General features: G+C 53.1%; 1 protein-coding gene across 2 annotated transcripts in view; it reads right to left on the bottom strand.

Moving 5' to 3' along the window:
• MAPRE2 (microtubule associated protein RP/EB family member 2) overlaps positions 1–14,758 on the bottom strand; it is a 130,263-nt gene extending 115,505 nt beyond the window's left edge. Inside the window, exon 1 of one of the 2 annotated variants that reach the window (XM_080686904.1) lies at positions 14,693–14,758. Coding sequence is in view for 1 of the 2 variants with exons in the window: in XM_080686903.1 (XP_080543029.1) it covers positions 13,275–13,298 (24 nt within the window). In the remaining variant the exon portion in view is untranslated. Of the gene's footprint in view, positions 1–13,274; positions 13,476–14,692 lie in introns of those variants that run through there. The other variant, XM_080686903.1, reaches the window with a different exon arrangement.
• Positions 14,759–15,108: the final 350 nt, after the last annotated feature.

Raw genomic sequence — 15,108 nt, 5'->3', positions numbered from 1 at the left:
AGTGGAATTTTATCACTCTGCCTGTTCCAATTTAACTAAGTAATTCTAATGGACTGTCAAAACCACCCTTTCCTCATGTTTTGAAAAATTGTGTGGATTCTCCAGAGAGAGAAAATGTAGCTCCCACAGCATTTTCTATTGTATTTTATTCTACGAAAGATGGATTAGCGGCCACCTTTCCGAGTCCGGGGCTAACCTGGGGAAAGGGCAGGTACAGGTGAGAGACCCCCCTCCTTCATGGGCTGGAGGCGCAGGTGAACTGAGGTGTTGAATCGCACTTGAAGCGGAGCTGGGGTGAGACCCAGGTCCCCCGACGATCAGTCCAAACGGACTTGTTAGTGTAACAAGAACAAGAAGAAGGTGCCTAACTTGCTGAGGTTTTAAGAGAAGATCACTGTTTGAATGAGGGGGTAGCTGGAGACAGCCATTTTCCATCTTAACTCATGCTTATTGTTCTTTTGAATCTCTTGATGGTGTTGCTTCCTCTTTGACTATCATTTCTCTCACGCTTTGCGTCTGGAATGACGTTAATCTGCTCCTTTAATTTTTTCATCTCTAGAACTTCTACTCAGGACCATTGGTAACAAATATTGGCGTAGTTTTCCATAGAGAGATAAAAGGTGTAGAAAAAGTCTCTCAGCTAATGTCCTACAAATGAGCAGGACAGTAACAAAGCCCAAGATGAGGAATATTAAACGTTTTTAAACCCCCTCCCCCCCCCCCCCCGCCTCCCCATGTGGAAAACAAACCAAAAACTGCTCGTGGCTTTCAGATCCCAGGAGCGGCCCTAAACACACCCGGAAGCCGCACCGGACAATTTGCTGTGAAGCATCTCTTCCCGCTGGGATGGGCCCCAAGCCCCCGGGGACTGTGACTCAGGGATTGAGGCTGGGCCTCCTGGAAGGATCAGCCATTGTCCTACCCATCCCTCGGGGCTCACCTGCGTGAGATTGCTCAACAGGGTACACTCCGAAGGTGTCAACTGACATACAAAACCGCACCCAAGGCCCCGGGTGCGGGCACATGACCGTGAACAGCATCACCCCGGCCAGGCGGATCCACATTCGGGACAGAAAACCCGATACAAGCTCCAGAGAGGAACCTGCAGTCTAATTGCTCCGGAGCTGGTGCCCCCGGGGAGGAGCGCGTCCAGGAAGGCCGGGGAGGGGGAGCCACACATTCTTGCTGTAATGACACTCCTGGGTCTGAGTGGCTGATTGTGAGGGCGGCTGGGAAGCGGTACCAGGAGCCCCTGGGCCCGTTCGCGTAAGACAAACAGCAGCTTTGCAGGACACAAGTGTCTTGTTTCTGGAGACAGTTTGACGCCAAAGCCCTCACCAGCCTCCTGCTGCCTCCAAACTGCAGCCTGGCGACCGCCCTCCGCAGCGCAGCGCGTCCAACCGCTCCTCCCTCCCCGAGTTCACAAAACAGTGCATTCCACCAGGAAAGACTCCGAAAGCTCCCCAGAGCCCAGCTGTGGTGCAGTGCTAATAGGAGTTTGGAAACATCAGTCTAGACGTGAACACCAGTGCCCTTTGTAGTGTTAAAAGAAATATGGGGGTGGGGGGGCGGGGTTCCCGGGTACCAGTGCTTTACTTTGACCGAATGTTGGATGGAAGGCAGGATGTGGGTGGCAGAGTCCACCTGAGGTTTTATAGTAAGAAATGTATAGATAAGAAATGTATGGATAAGAGAAAGACAAGCATCACATGATCTCACTTGTATGTGGAGTCTAATGAACAAAATAAACTGATAAACAAAATAGACCGGAGACACAGAAGCACAGAACAGACTGGGGAATCTCAGAGGGAAGGTGGGGGAGGGCAGGTGGGGGAGGGAAGGTGGGGGAGGGCAGGTGGGAGTGGGTGGGAAGAGATCAACCAAAGAACTTGTATGCATATATGCACAACCCATGGGCACAGCCAATAGGGTGGTGAGGGCCTGGGGTGGGGGGCGGGTGGAGCTAGAAGGGGGTCAATGGGGAAAAACGGGGCACATGTGTACCAGGTAATACATTCAACAATAAAGATTAAAAAAAAAAGGAGAAAGATGAGTTTTTGAAATGGAGAAGTGACGTGTGTTATGACTCAAGATAGAAATATGGTCACACCTGAAGAATTAGAAGTTGCTCAGCAGCATCTCACCCACCCTTTAGTATTCCAGCACCCCCTCCTGTTCCCTGTCTTCCGCCAGGGAATCATGGTCTCTGCGCGTCTCCCCAAACACCACCTTCACACCAAGTGTAGCCTGCATTTCCTCCCCGGGGTTATGGGTGTTGAACAGATATTCACACTTTAAGCAAAAGGGACAAAGTGCCAGCAGCAGACTTTCCGGAATTATGTGCAGAGAGAGAAGCACGCTGCCCCCAGGCCCCCACCCCCACGTTTGTAGCAGGAAAATCTGCAACAAAAGGGAACTGCAGACCCATGACCTGGAGCCCTACCCGAGGAGCCCTCTTCCCGGCCTGGAAGGAAAGGGTCATCATCTGTGTCTCTTCGACGGTAAGCAGCGGTGTCGGGCGATGGGACAGTTCTAGAACGCGAGCTCTGAACAGGGCAGGCCCGGTGGAAATGACCGCGTCCCTCCCCAGCTCCAGCCCATTTATGCGCTGGGGAGGCCCACGTGAGTCTGCGGGGGATGGAAGGTAACGAGCCACCCTCAGCCTCCTGACCCATCCTGGGTGGGGGCCGTGGGAGGCGCGGAGGCGATGGTGAGGGAGGCCTTCCAGAAGATGCTACTCAGCTGTGAATGCCTAACAGTGGCACCTGCGGATCTCATTAGGCCGCCGATTTTCATCGAGGAAGTCTGGGGGGAGCCTGGGCTTGCCCATTGGTCAGCTGGTGCCCCTGGTCTGTGGAGCCCCCTCTGAGCTGCAAGGACCTGGAGGAAGTCCCCTGTGAGATGAGACCAAGGCTGAGCTGAAGTTTCCCAGGGAGACATCCAGGCAGAAGAATGTGCAACGACAACGAAGCCACAAACACACGTTGGGTGTGGGAAACGGCGCTCAGCTGTTTATCGATGTGGGGAAATATCGATGTGGGAAATTACTGAATGTGCATACCGACTGCAAGAGCTTTACCCCCAAAGGAAAACAGTCTTTGCAATCGCGGTGTGAAGGTGGTGAGATGAGGAGGCGCCCCCTCCTGCCCCGCCCTCATCTTTTTCGGACTCTCACTAACAACCGCATGACCACGCAGCTTCTTCCGATTTGGGGCTGTGTGACTGGGTAAGACACAACCCCACTTAATGACTTATTACAGCGGCACGTAATGGAGCACGCGGGAGGAATAGTGTGGAATTCTGGCAGACGAAACCAACCCACCCAGCCACCCTGTGACCTCACAGCGCAGTGGGGCGGGGGGGGGGGGGGGGTGGGGGGACCATGACCAGGAGCTAGCTCCCTGCTTGGTGTCCTGGAGCAAGTCTGTTCCCAGCCGGGAACTTCCCATGTCCGAGGAGCAGGAGGGAAAGCTGAGGTTGCCTTGGACCTACAGCCACGAGCCGCACGTCATGAGCTCTGTGGTTCCGCTCCCCAAGATGGACATCACCTTTCTTCCCAATTAGGCAGGGAACCGCGTCGGAGGCTAGTCAGCTGCCAGCCCTACCTGAGGCAGGTCACTCAAGAAATGTCACCGCGAAGACCCACACATGTTACCTAATTTGATTCTTAGGAGAATTTGGCCAGACGATGCCAGACTCCGCTGTCTCCACCGGACCGATGAGGAAACCAGGCTGGAGAGATGCTGCTCAACGATGGTGGGTGACATCTCAAACCAGTTTTAAACCTCAGCCCTTCTGATGTCCTCAGCGCAGTTCCAGAATTCTTCCTCTGATACGCCATTATCACTTCCTAAAAGCAAACAGGCTAACAGGCCCGCTGGCGTGGGGAAGTGCGGTGTTGGATCCCACAAGGAATTTAAATCTATGGACCTTTAAAAAAATGACTTTTTAAAACTTAGAACTTCACAAGGGTAGACTGGAATGTGCCACAGGCTCAAACGGCATGCGATGGTTCAATTTTAGAGGCACCCAGGGGTAAAAATATGCAAATATATGAATGTGTGGTGTTGGCGTATGAGCCTTCTTGTGTAAGTTACAACATACAATAAAGAACGTGGAAGAGATTTGTTGGTGATTTGAGGGCCAGGAGATTCGCGCCACCTAACTTATAGGTTATTAATCAAGGGCAACCCAGACTCTTATTCACAATCGGCTGTCGAGTTAGTCCACCTGGGAGTCAGGTTTAAATTTGCATTGGTCTTATTTTGTTATATAAAACAATATTCGAAAGGGTCATTCAGGGTTTTCATATAAATAAAGTAGAAATACAATAGTTCCGTATTTTGAAGGTATTTGCTCAAAAAAGAAACCATTCCTTCTTAGGTGTTAAAAGAGAGTTTGCTAAAGATTATTTCAACATGGCAGTAAACAAAAAGACCCATTTCTGTGAGGAAAACTGGATAGAGTGGTTCAGGGCTTCTCAAACTTTAAAGCACACACGGATCACCTACAGGCCTTGGTAAAGAGAAAGTGATGAGCGGGGCATTCTGGGAGCGGCATGGAATTCTGACTTTAAGATGTCAAAGGGGATGCTAGAGCTGCAGGTGCGGGACCACACGTGGCTGTGCAGGCGTCCCTGCAGGCCCCTGGGACGGAACTTCAGTGGCTTGACCTGAGATTGAACTTTGATGAGCGACATTCCAGCAGTTGATGTGTTTCTCATGTTGCTCCACTTGAGCCAACAATTTACCTATTGACGTATCTATTCTATTAAAAACTCGGTGAAGCCCAGCCGATGTGGCTCAATGGTTGAGCATCGACCTATGAACCAGGAGGTCATGGTTTGATTCCCAGACAGGGCACATGCCCAGGTTGCAGGGGGCCTGTAGCCGATTAATGATTCTCTCTCATCATTGATGTTTCTATCTCTCTCTGTCCCTCTCCCTTCCTCTCTGAAATCAATAAAAACATATTAATAAAAAACCCCAACTCTGTGAAATAGAAAGGACCTGAAAACATTGGACATAATAAAAAGATGGCCAATTTTCTAGTTCTAGTTTTATTTTTTACTTATCCTCTTAATTAAGCAAATTGTGCAGAAAACTTCATATAATGGTTTGATTTTTTTTTCTTTAGTAGGTGAAGACAGCTCAGACTTTTTAACTTATTATCCCAGAAAGGTAGTCTCAGGTAAGGTCTTTTACAGACCAGGGAAGCTCGTCATTGTGTTATCTCGTATGGAATAAGAATAGGGTCACAAAATTTAGCAAAAAGAAAAAGAGAAAGCAAAATTGAAACTCCAAGCTAACAGCAACCCCAAATAATGTGATGTCCAGGTAAATTTGAGAAAAGACTAATTTTTTTTTTAGTATGAGTATATCCCATTCAATATATGGGACATACTTCTACTAAAAAAAGAAAAAAAATCATTGTGTATCTGAAATTCAGATTTAAAAATGAAATCAGATTAAATTAAGATTAAAAGATTAATTTTTTAGTATGAGTCTATCCCATGCAACGTATGGGACATACTTACACACACACACACACACACACACACACACTGTTTTTTTGAAATTCAAACTTAGCAGATGTCCTGTATTTTATCTAGCAACCCTAGGCCCCCGATTCTAAGTGACCTGGAAGTGCTGACAGAGCAGATGCTGGGTGGAGAGTTAACAGACCCTCTGAGAGTGTCCTTGAAGCATTCCAGCAGCACAGAGAATTGCTTTCTGGATTTGCCAGTCCCACAGAGCACTTGGCTATTCCTGCTGTCGATTGGTGGAAACTCCTTTTAGGAGATTTGTGCCCAGAAGACCACACTTAAAAAAAAATCATGACAGAGGCCAAGCTGGAAGTTAAACTAACAAGTCTTATCTCAACAGCTTCCTCCCGGCTAGGACCAGGTGGGGCAGGCGGGAAGGTGTTTGCCAGCTCCCTCTCTCTCCCACTCCCGAGGGCTGAAGAAGCCTGGTGGGAAACAGAGGCTGAGGGGTCTCGGTTAGACTCATGAAGGGGTCTTCTGAGTCGAGCACATTTTGGCAAGTTGATTGGATGTAAGATGCTCTTGGAGAGAAGGAAGGTACGTGTAAGGCATTGCAGGCACTCTGCCACCTCTGGCCTGTCCGTGGTTGAAGGTGGCCTCGCCCAGCCTTCTAGTAAGAGGGTAGAATCTAGCGCTCTGATTGCACTTCCGTGTATACACCCAATGGTACTGCATCGGCGGCAGGAAAATATATTTGGTAAGAACGTGAAATCTACATGATGATAAGGGAGGAAAGGTGAGTTCACTTAATGGGCTCCTTACCTGGCCAGCATAGGAGTTACACAATCTACCTCCCCTGCCCGCTCCTCCCCTGTCAGGAACACTACTGGGTTGTTACCTTGGGAGGCGACAGTCCTAAATGGGAATAAACACACTTACTTTTGTTTGTTTGTCTTTAGAAATGATTAGGCTGATCTCAAACATGACGTATATTGCATGATAGGTGTTGCCGTGTTTGACTTAGTGAAAAGGAACTCCTTTACCTCTTCACTTTCTGATCTTTACGTTGCAGGTGTACTGATCCCGGAAGGGATGAGGAGGGCACCAGTTCTGGGCAACCCCTCAAGTTGCTCTATTCATCTCCGTGAGCAAACGATCTGTGGCTTCACAAGTCCTCAAAAAGAGGAAGTTCTCTTAACGGAAGGAAATTTTATAAAAGGCGACCCTCACACACACACACAAAAGTTCCTGTCAATGCACTTACTGTCCTTTCAAATATTCTTTGTAGAATCTTCAGAGGAATCTGCCCAGCCTTGGGCGGAAGGCACATACTTTGAAGACCAGAATCTGATCTATTTTTAAATTTGGGAATTTCAAACTAAATTGCCCATGGCATAATGCCAGCCTTTAGTGATGTGACTATATGCGTATCTGCTTGTTATTTAATGATCACTGTCTTTATAAGTAGCAAGCAATTTACCTTAAATATATACTTTTTTGTTAATCCTCAACTGAGAATATTTTTCCATTGAATTTTAGAGAGAGTGGAAGGGTGGGGGAGAGATGAGAGAGAAACATCGATGTGAGAGAGATACATGGATTGGTTGCCTCCCTCACGCTCCCCGACCCAGGACCCGGGATGGATTGAACCTGCAACCGAGGTACATGGCCTTGACCGGAATTGAACCCGAGACCCTTCAGTCCTCAGACGGACACTCTATCCACTGGGCCAAAGAGGCTAGGGCTTACTTTAAATACATACTTCAGAAAAGCAGTGCTATTCCCAAAGGCAGCAGTCTGAAATGACAATGAAAATTTTCTAAATGTGAGTAAATCCTTAAGTTATGTCTTCATTTACTAAATCAAAAAAGCATACAAACCCCCTCACGGTGGCAGAAAAAGGCAGTTGCTCCTTCTAAAGAGTTACGGCACGTGTCAGCCTGGGCTTGCTGGCAAGAGCATGTTACCCCACTTTCTAGAGCTCTGGGAATAGACATAGCTCAGTGTAAGTCAGTATCACACCCCTTGAGTTTGTTCAGGTCCTGAAGTTTTACTGTTAACTATACCACTAAGATTCATATATTATTTAGAAAGGTACTGCTTTTGCAAAGTAAATACACACAAAAAGGGGGATGTGAAACTATCTTTTTTTAAATATATTGATTTCAGAGAGGAAAGGAGAGGGAGAGAGAGAGAGAAACATCAATAACGAGACAGAATCCCTGATCAGCTGCCTCCTGCATGGCACCCACTGGGGATCGAACCCACAACCTGGGCATGTGCCCTCACAGGTCAATGCTCAACCACTGAGCCACACTGGCCAGGCATAACTAAACTATCCTATCTAACAAAGGGGGAATATGCTAATTGACCATCACTCCATCACAAAGATGGCTGCACCCACAGCTGAAGCCAAGTTCCCATAAGGAGCCTTAACGAGCAATCAAGCAGGGACCTGAGGCTATACCCTCCCCCACCCCTGTAGGGCTTGACAGGGGACCTCAGGCCACACACCCCACCCCGGCGCCAGGTCAGGGGACCTGAGGCCATGCCCCCCGCCCTGAGGGGCTTGACAGGAGACCTCAAGGTGCGCTTCGCCTCCTGGTACTGGGCTAGGGGACCTCAGGCTGCTCCCCTTGCCCTAGCGCCAGGCTGGGGGACCTCAGGCCATGCCCCCCACCAGGTGGGGCTTGATGGGGGACCTCAGGCTGCGCCTGCCACCCAGCACCAGGCCAGGGGACCTGAGGCTGCACACCTCTGCCTGGCTGGGCTTGACAGGGGACCTCAAGGTGCACACCCAGAGCTGGGTCAGAGGAACTCAGGCTGTGCCCCCCGCTCAGTGGGACTTGACGGGGGACCTCAGGTCATACCCCCCACCCAGCGGGTCTTGACAGGGGATCTCAGGCCATGTACCCCCCCTGGTGGGGCTTGATGGGGGATCTCAAGGCACGCCCCCCCATCCCGGTCTGGGCTGGGGGACCTCAGGCCATGCCCCCCATCCTGGCGCCAGGCCAGGGGACCTGAGGCTACATCCCCTGCCCAGCAGGGCTTGACAAGGGTGGGACTGGCCAGGTCTGGATCTAGCCCAATGGTGGGGGGTGGGGGGGAGGCGCGGGCAAGTCTGAGTCTCACGCGATTTTGAGGTGCATGTGGGTGGGCGGGGACTTGACTCTGGGTCCCGTAGTGAGCTCCAGACTCTGACAGGAGGAAGGTTTTCATATACATTTTACTAATTTTCTTTCATCTCTGACACTTCTATTATAGAGAAAGGGCAAATAGCAATATTAAAATATTTCTTCTAATTAATCCCCTTTTAATGTGCACAAATTTCGTGCACCGGGCCACCAGTCTCTATTATAAAAACTCCTTGGCCGTGACGCCAACACGGCAGAAGGACCAAAGACTGGTCACCAGGAGGCTGCGTGCCAGGCATTGCGGGTGGGCGGGGACTTGACTCTGGGTCTCTCGGGAGTCAGCCTGGGTCCCGCTGGCATGTGGGGTCTGGGTGTCGCGCGATACCACACGCTGGGCCTCTAGTCTTTCGCGATTACCCTGGAAACAAACTCCCCCCCTTCTCTTCAGCAGGAAGAACTGAAAGAAGTCGAAGGCTTTACGTGACCAGATAGTCATTAAAAACGGAAGTATGTTGAAATGGAATAAATCAAGGGTCTGCAAACCTAGTCTGTAAATATTCAGTCAATATGTACGGCGTTATGGCCCAGACTCTCTGGTGCGACAGTCCACTTGGCTGAGGGAGCTCAAGACGCAAGCAAATAAGTCCGGTTGTATCCAACCCACTCTATTTTGTAGACTGAACTCTGGATTTCAGGTAATTTTCAAGCGTCAAATAGTTATTTTGGTTGGATGTGTTTTCGACCATTACAGAAATAGAAACACCAACCCTAGTTGGTGAGCCACACAAACACAGACAGGAGGCCACAGTTCGCTGATCCCAGAAACAGCGGGGGCCATGGGTTCTAACACAACCCGAGCTTTATTTCATGGTACAAGGGTGGTCAGTAGCCGATGGTGAAGTGTGTGGATTAGGAGATTAGGTTTGCTGGAAGCAAATTTTCCAGTGCTTCTGTTCTCTAAAGCCCTGGTGTAACAAACCACAATTTAGAGTGCTTCTCTGGACAGTTCTGGGTGCCAACTGGGAGCCAACATTGTATGCAATGAACAGATTGGAAATAGTATAGCCAGGTTTTTCTGGTGGAGGAGAATACAGTCACCTTCAACGTCTAGGGCGGCTGCAGGTGAATATGTAAGCGAGTTGGATCGCATCTTTGTGCTCTCCAGTAGGTGGTACTGGAATGTGCTGAGGAGGAGAATGGAAATGTGAGTCAGAGGACCAATTACTCAGGGTGCTGGATAGGGCACTTGAGTTCGTTGGTTGGTGCAACTGACGTTTAAGGGCCCTTAAGAGAGCGTTGCTTCTATGACTTGGGCAAAGATTTTAAAACTTACTTTGGTTACCTAGATAAGAAGCGAATCACGGCTCAGAATGTTTGGGGTTGGCCTAGTCCCAAGATTATTGCAGAATAAAGCCAGTGAGAGCATGCCATCTGCGAAGAGTTTCTCCTCTTTGAAGGAGGGAGGAGATCATTAGAGCTGAGCTTGTACCGCCAAAGCCTCTGAGCAATATGACATCAAAACCTATTCAAGAAGCGTGCCGTGTGGCATCATGGGAACTGGCAAAGGCGTCAGGACCCCAGGTTTCTCACCTTGGCATTGCCACTTTGGAAGATCACTTAATCTTTGGACTTTCTTGCGCTGTTTGGCATGTGAAGATACTATTTACGCAATTATGTGTAGGCCCTGATATGTTACTAAGACTGAAGGGCTGTATACATTTAAGGTAATAAGACTGGGCAGTTCTCATCGGTTCTCGAAAACTTCAGAGCTTCTGAAGTTGAGATGACACCCTTTCGTTCTACGCCCCCCCTTCTGTCCTACCTGTAAACGTTACAGAGCTGGGTGCCTGCCATCCTCTGAGGAACAGTTTCTGATCCATCTGGGTTAGTCCCATTTTTCTCGTCTGCATTTCAGCCTTTCGGCATCTCACACCTCCCAAAAAAGTGGTGGTAATTGCAGAAGTGCATCCTGGGTCTTTTTCTAAGCTACACAGAAGCCTTGGGAAATTCTTAACATTTATTTTTGGTGGAGTATGTCAAAGTATACATCGAACTTCCCACTTTGAAATATGCTGGCCATTTAAATGTGGGCGTGCTATCTTCATGAAAGCAGGAGGCAGATGACAGTAAGAGCTGTTTAACTATTAACCCGCTGTTTGTCCTTCTCTGAAGTAACTCTCCTAGCTGAATGAATTCCTTGACGCATACACAGAGTTGCATAGGTGTTTCCACCCCCCCCCCCAAAAAAATGGGTACAGAGTGAACGTTTGCATTGTTACAATTGTTGGTTATGCTCAGAAGGCTGAATTGTTTTTTTTTTGGTAAAAATGTAAGTGAACAGACGGGCTGCCCGTTGGTAGTCCTTAAGAAGTGTCACGGAACTTTGGCTCCAGTATTCAAACTGAAACCGAATGCACTCAGGATGCTTTCTTTACAAGTGTTCACCCACCTTCTGATAACGTTCAGTACAAACAAGCAGCACCCACAACGTGGAAGGCCTTGCGCTCTGTGCTATGGGGGCTGCAGCCATGAAGAGACAACAGACCCCCCCGCCAGGGAAATAAGTGCTGGGAGAGGTTCAGATTCAGTAGCTGACAACGGCGAGTTTGCTATGTGCCAGCACTGTTGTTTTTCTGTAAGAGACTAAGAATGGGCAAGAAAGCATTTAGGCGATGGTCGGGAGAGTCATGGTGACACACACACACACACACACACACACACACACACACACACGCATGCACGCACGCACAAAGAGCCCTGGCCAATGTTGCCAAATGGTTAGAGGGTTTGGCCCTGGGCACCAAGGGTCTTGGGTTCGTGTCCCAGTCCAGGGCACATACCTGGGTTGCAGGTTTGATCCCAGATCCTCAGCCTGGTAGCAGGAGGTAACCAATTGGTGTCTCTCTCTCTCTCTCTCTCTCTCTCTCTCTCTCCCTCTCTCCCTCTCTCCCTCCTCTCCCTCCCTTCCACTCTTTCTAAAAATTTAATGGGAAAAATATCCTCTGGTGAGGATTAAAAAAAAACATGAAGAAAGGAGATGTATAAAAACTAAAACTAACACAAATAAGAAAAGTATTTAATAAACTTTGTTTACATCTTTAAGCAGGCCATCTTATTCAGGCTGATCGCTTGGGGATAACTTTTTTTTTTAAAGCAGGAAATCCTGGGTTAATAGCAAACATAAAGTTCCATGTAAATAAAATTCTAGGGGTAACCATTTCTATTTAAACAGACCCTTTAACCCACCTCCAATGTGTAATCAAACAGTATTTGACTCTTTTGTACCCGAAACGTGTGTATTGCAAATGCATCCTCTCTACTTCACACACTGAAATAACCCGAGTGGGTTCACGCTCCCGCCACGGCTCCTTCCCCTGATGCCTCAACACCAGAGAGATGACAAGAGGGGGTCCCGCTGGCTCCGGGCCTCCCCTCCTCACCGGAGAGAACACTCTGGGGGCAGGTGGAATAGGAACTGGCAAAGGGCGGGGCCCCGACCAGCCGCCGACAGATCGCGATCAGACAGTCAAACGCACTTTCAAAGGAGTGGCGTTTGGGGCGAGCCTACACCCTACCGTGTCCGCCCTCCCCCCGCCCGGCCCGCCTTGGCGTGCAGCCCGCTGCTGACTCCCAGGCTGCGCGCGGTGAGTGTCTGCCGGGCTTCCCCGCTGCCGGCTCCACGTGACTCAGCACCGGAACCAAAGTTTTACGCGTCGCCTTCGCCTCCACCGTGCAGCGGGCGGGCCCTGGCAGGGAACTTCGATCTCCCCACTGAGAACGACCCCAGACTGCGGCAGGTGCCCCCGCCCGCCCAGCGGACGGACCCCCGCCCCCCGCCCCGCCCTAGGGCGCTCTTCAGCGGCGCCCCAGTTTCCGCGTCTGTACCCCCACCCACCCACCCCCGTAGTTCAGCTGGCATCTTGTCTCACAACGCCTGCAAATGCTGGCCACGGAGCGCTCCCTTGGCATCAGTGATTCTCAAACGCGCTGCACCGCGGCGGCCAGGAGTCCCCCCCCCCCCCCCCCCGCCCCGCCAGGTTACGAGGAAACACTGCAACAGTCGGACTTAAAGGGATGGGGGTGCGAGGTGGGCGTCAGGACTCCTCCCAGCTCCCAGGCGGTTCTCAGGGCAGCAACGTTTAGAGCTTTTGCTCTGGGAGAAGCATCGACCTCCCCCCGCGAGAAACTGACCCGTTAAGCTGAACCCCTGGGTGGGCTCCCAGACTTTCCACCTTGCAGATCCCGACCCTGATGTCCTGGTGAGCTCGGCAGAAAAGATGCCAGCGACGCTGGGGAGCATTGCCATGGCGCACGCCAGGGACATTACCAGGGGGCATTGCCAGGGGAATTGCCAGGGGGCATTACCAGGGGCATTGCCGGGGGCATTACCAGGGGTATTGCCAGGGGGCACTGCCAGGGGGCACTGCCAGGGACGCATTGCCAGGGGGGCACTGCCAGGCAGGCAATGCCAGGGGGCACTGCCAGGGGGCATTGCCAGGGGCGTTACCAGGGGTATTGCCAGGGGGCACTGCCAGGGGGCACTGCCAGGGGGCGGGACACTGGCTAGACCAGGACCCGTGCCGCTCTGCTTGCTAGAAACCCAGCTCCACGGAGCATCCGAGAGACGCCACGCCAAGGCCGCTGTCCTTCGTTACCTTTGGGTCTCGGTTCTGTTTCATGCCCAGGTGTCTGGTGGGCCCGGCTGTCGGCCCCAGGTCCTCTCAGATTAGAAGCTCGAGCTGCGTCCACACCTCCACCGGGACGGACGGGACTGCGCGCTCCGCTCCGCCGGGGACCACGCGCCTCCCCGCGGGCCGCAGGGCAGATACTATGCTAATCAAGAAAGTTCCGCGGCCGCCCGTGGGCGTGGGCGGGCGGCCGTGCGGTGTGAGCGCTTAACCCCTGGCCTCCCGCGACCGCACTGGGCGAAGGGCAGTGACCTCCCCTGGCCTAGCAGGTCTGGACCACGGTCCTTTTTTGTTTTTTGGAAGAAGAGAACGTGAGCGAGGGAGGGAGAAAAGCACGCGGGGGAGACAGTATGCGGGCTGGTGCCGCAGGAAGGGACGGCCAATGTTAGGAATATCCATCACTCCACGCGCCGCTGACCCGCGAGGCTAGCGGGAGGGGCCTGGGGGGCGGGGGGGACAAAGGCTCCTCCCTCGAGGTTACAGCTCTGCCCTCCGCGGGCCGGCTCTGGGCGCGGGACCGGCAGAGGGACTCGGGGTGACCAAGTCTCCTGGCTCCTTCGGGGTTCCACAGTCTGCATGCCCGAGCGCTCCGGGGGCAGAGGGGGCGTCTTTCTGCGCCCACCTCTCCCCGCGCCCTGTGTGGGGTGTCTGGCCCTGGCACAGCCCCTCCGGGGGTGGGGGAAGAATGTCTTTTGGAAGCAGAGTGGGGGGTCGCGGGGTAGCCCTTGCCCAGCGCGCAGGGTGCTTTCTGCAGAAGAACCACTTGGGCTCAGAAGAACTCTCCTCCCCCCCACCCAGCTCCAGTCCCGGGCGCCGGGGGCAGAGTCAGGGTGGGGGCCGGGGGGCTGGTCAGCCGGAGGGAAGCGCAGGGTCAGCGTCCGGGGTTGCTCCCCGCCGGGGGCGCCCGCGCGCGGCACTTCCTGGTCTGCCCCGCAGCCTCTGCCAGCGCCCCTGGCTCCCAGCCCTGCGCCCCAACTCTGGCGCCTCTATGTCGGTGCGCTGCGGGTGCGCATCCGCAAATCCGCTCCTTCCCGGCGCCCAGTGTCCCTGTCCCGGGCAGCCTCGCCCTCACCCCGAGCCAGTCCACTCTGTCCTGCCAGCGTGGCAGCCCGACTCCCCCCCTTTCCCGGGGTGTGCGGCGCTGGGGCTCCGGGAGGCGGCGGCCGCGGGAACGCGGCGGGGGCACCCCCGGGGCGCGGGCCGACCCCGCGCAAGTTCTCTCCGGGCTCGGAGACCCCCGGTCGGTCCCGCGGGCTCAGCCGGCGGCGACTGCAGTCCCCGGGCGGCGGGGGCAGGCGAGGGCAGCGCCAGGCCTGGGAGGGACCGCGCCGGGGCCGGGGGCCGGGGTGCGCAGGGCGGTACCGCTTTAAATGCACTTGACTCACCTGCTCTGGCGCGTCGCCTCCTTGCCCGCTGACAGCTGGGGGCTTTGTTTTCTCCTCCCACCGGCCGGCCCCGCCCCCACGCCCACGTGACTCGCCGTCTGCCGCCGCCGCTCGGCAGGTCCACCCCCGAGAGCTCGGCCCGCGCCGCCTCCACCCCTTTCCGGGGGTGCGGGGTGGAGACCCCAGCCGGAGAGAGGTCCGGGTGGGTCCGAGGGGACCCGCCTGCGGGGCAGGTGGAAGGTGGCACGCTGGTTAGGACCCCAGGGAGCCAGGGTGACTGGGTGACTTAAAATGAAGTGCCCCCCGGGGAGCTGAGCGGGGCTGTGGGGCCACACTCTCTGGGGAGGCGGCCGGCTCGGCGTGGAGAAGGGGCTTGGAAAGGCTCCACCCCACTCCACCCTCCACTAGGTACCTGG

This window comes from Plecotus auritus (assembly GCF_963455305.1).
Source record: "Plecotus auritus genome assembly, chromosome: 8".
Lineage (NCBI taxonomy): Eukaryota > Metazoa > Chordata > Mammalia > Chiroptera > Vespertilionidae > Plecotus > Plecotus auritus.
Note: the sequence above shows the minus strand (reverse complement) of the source record. Positions and strands in the feature narration are given on the sequence as shown.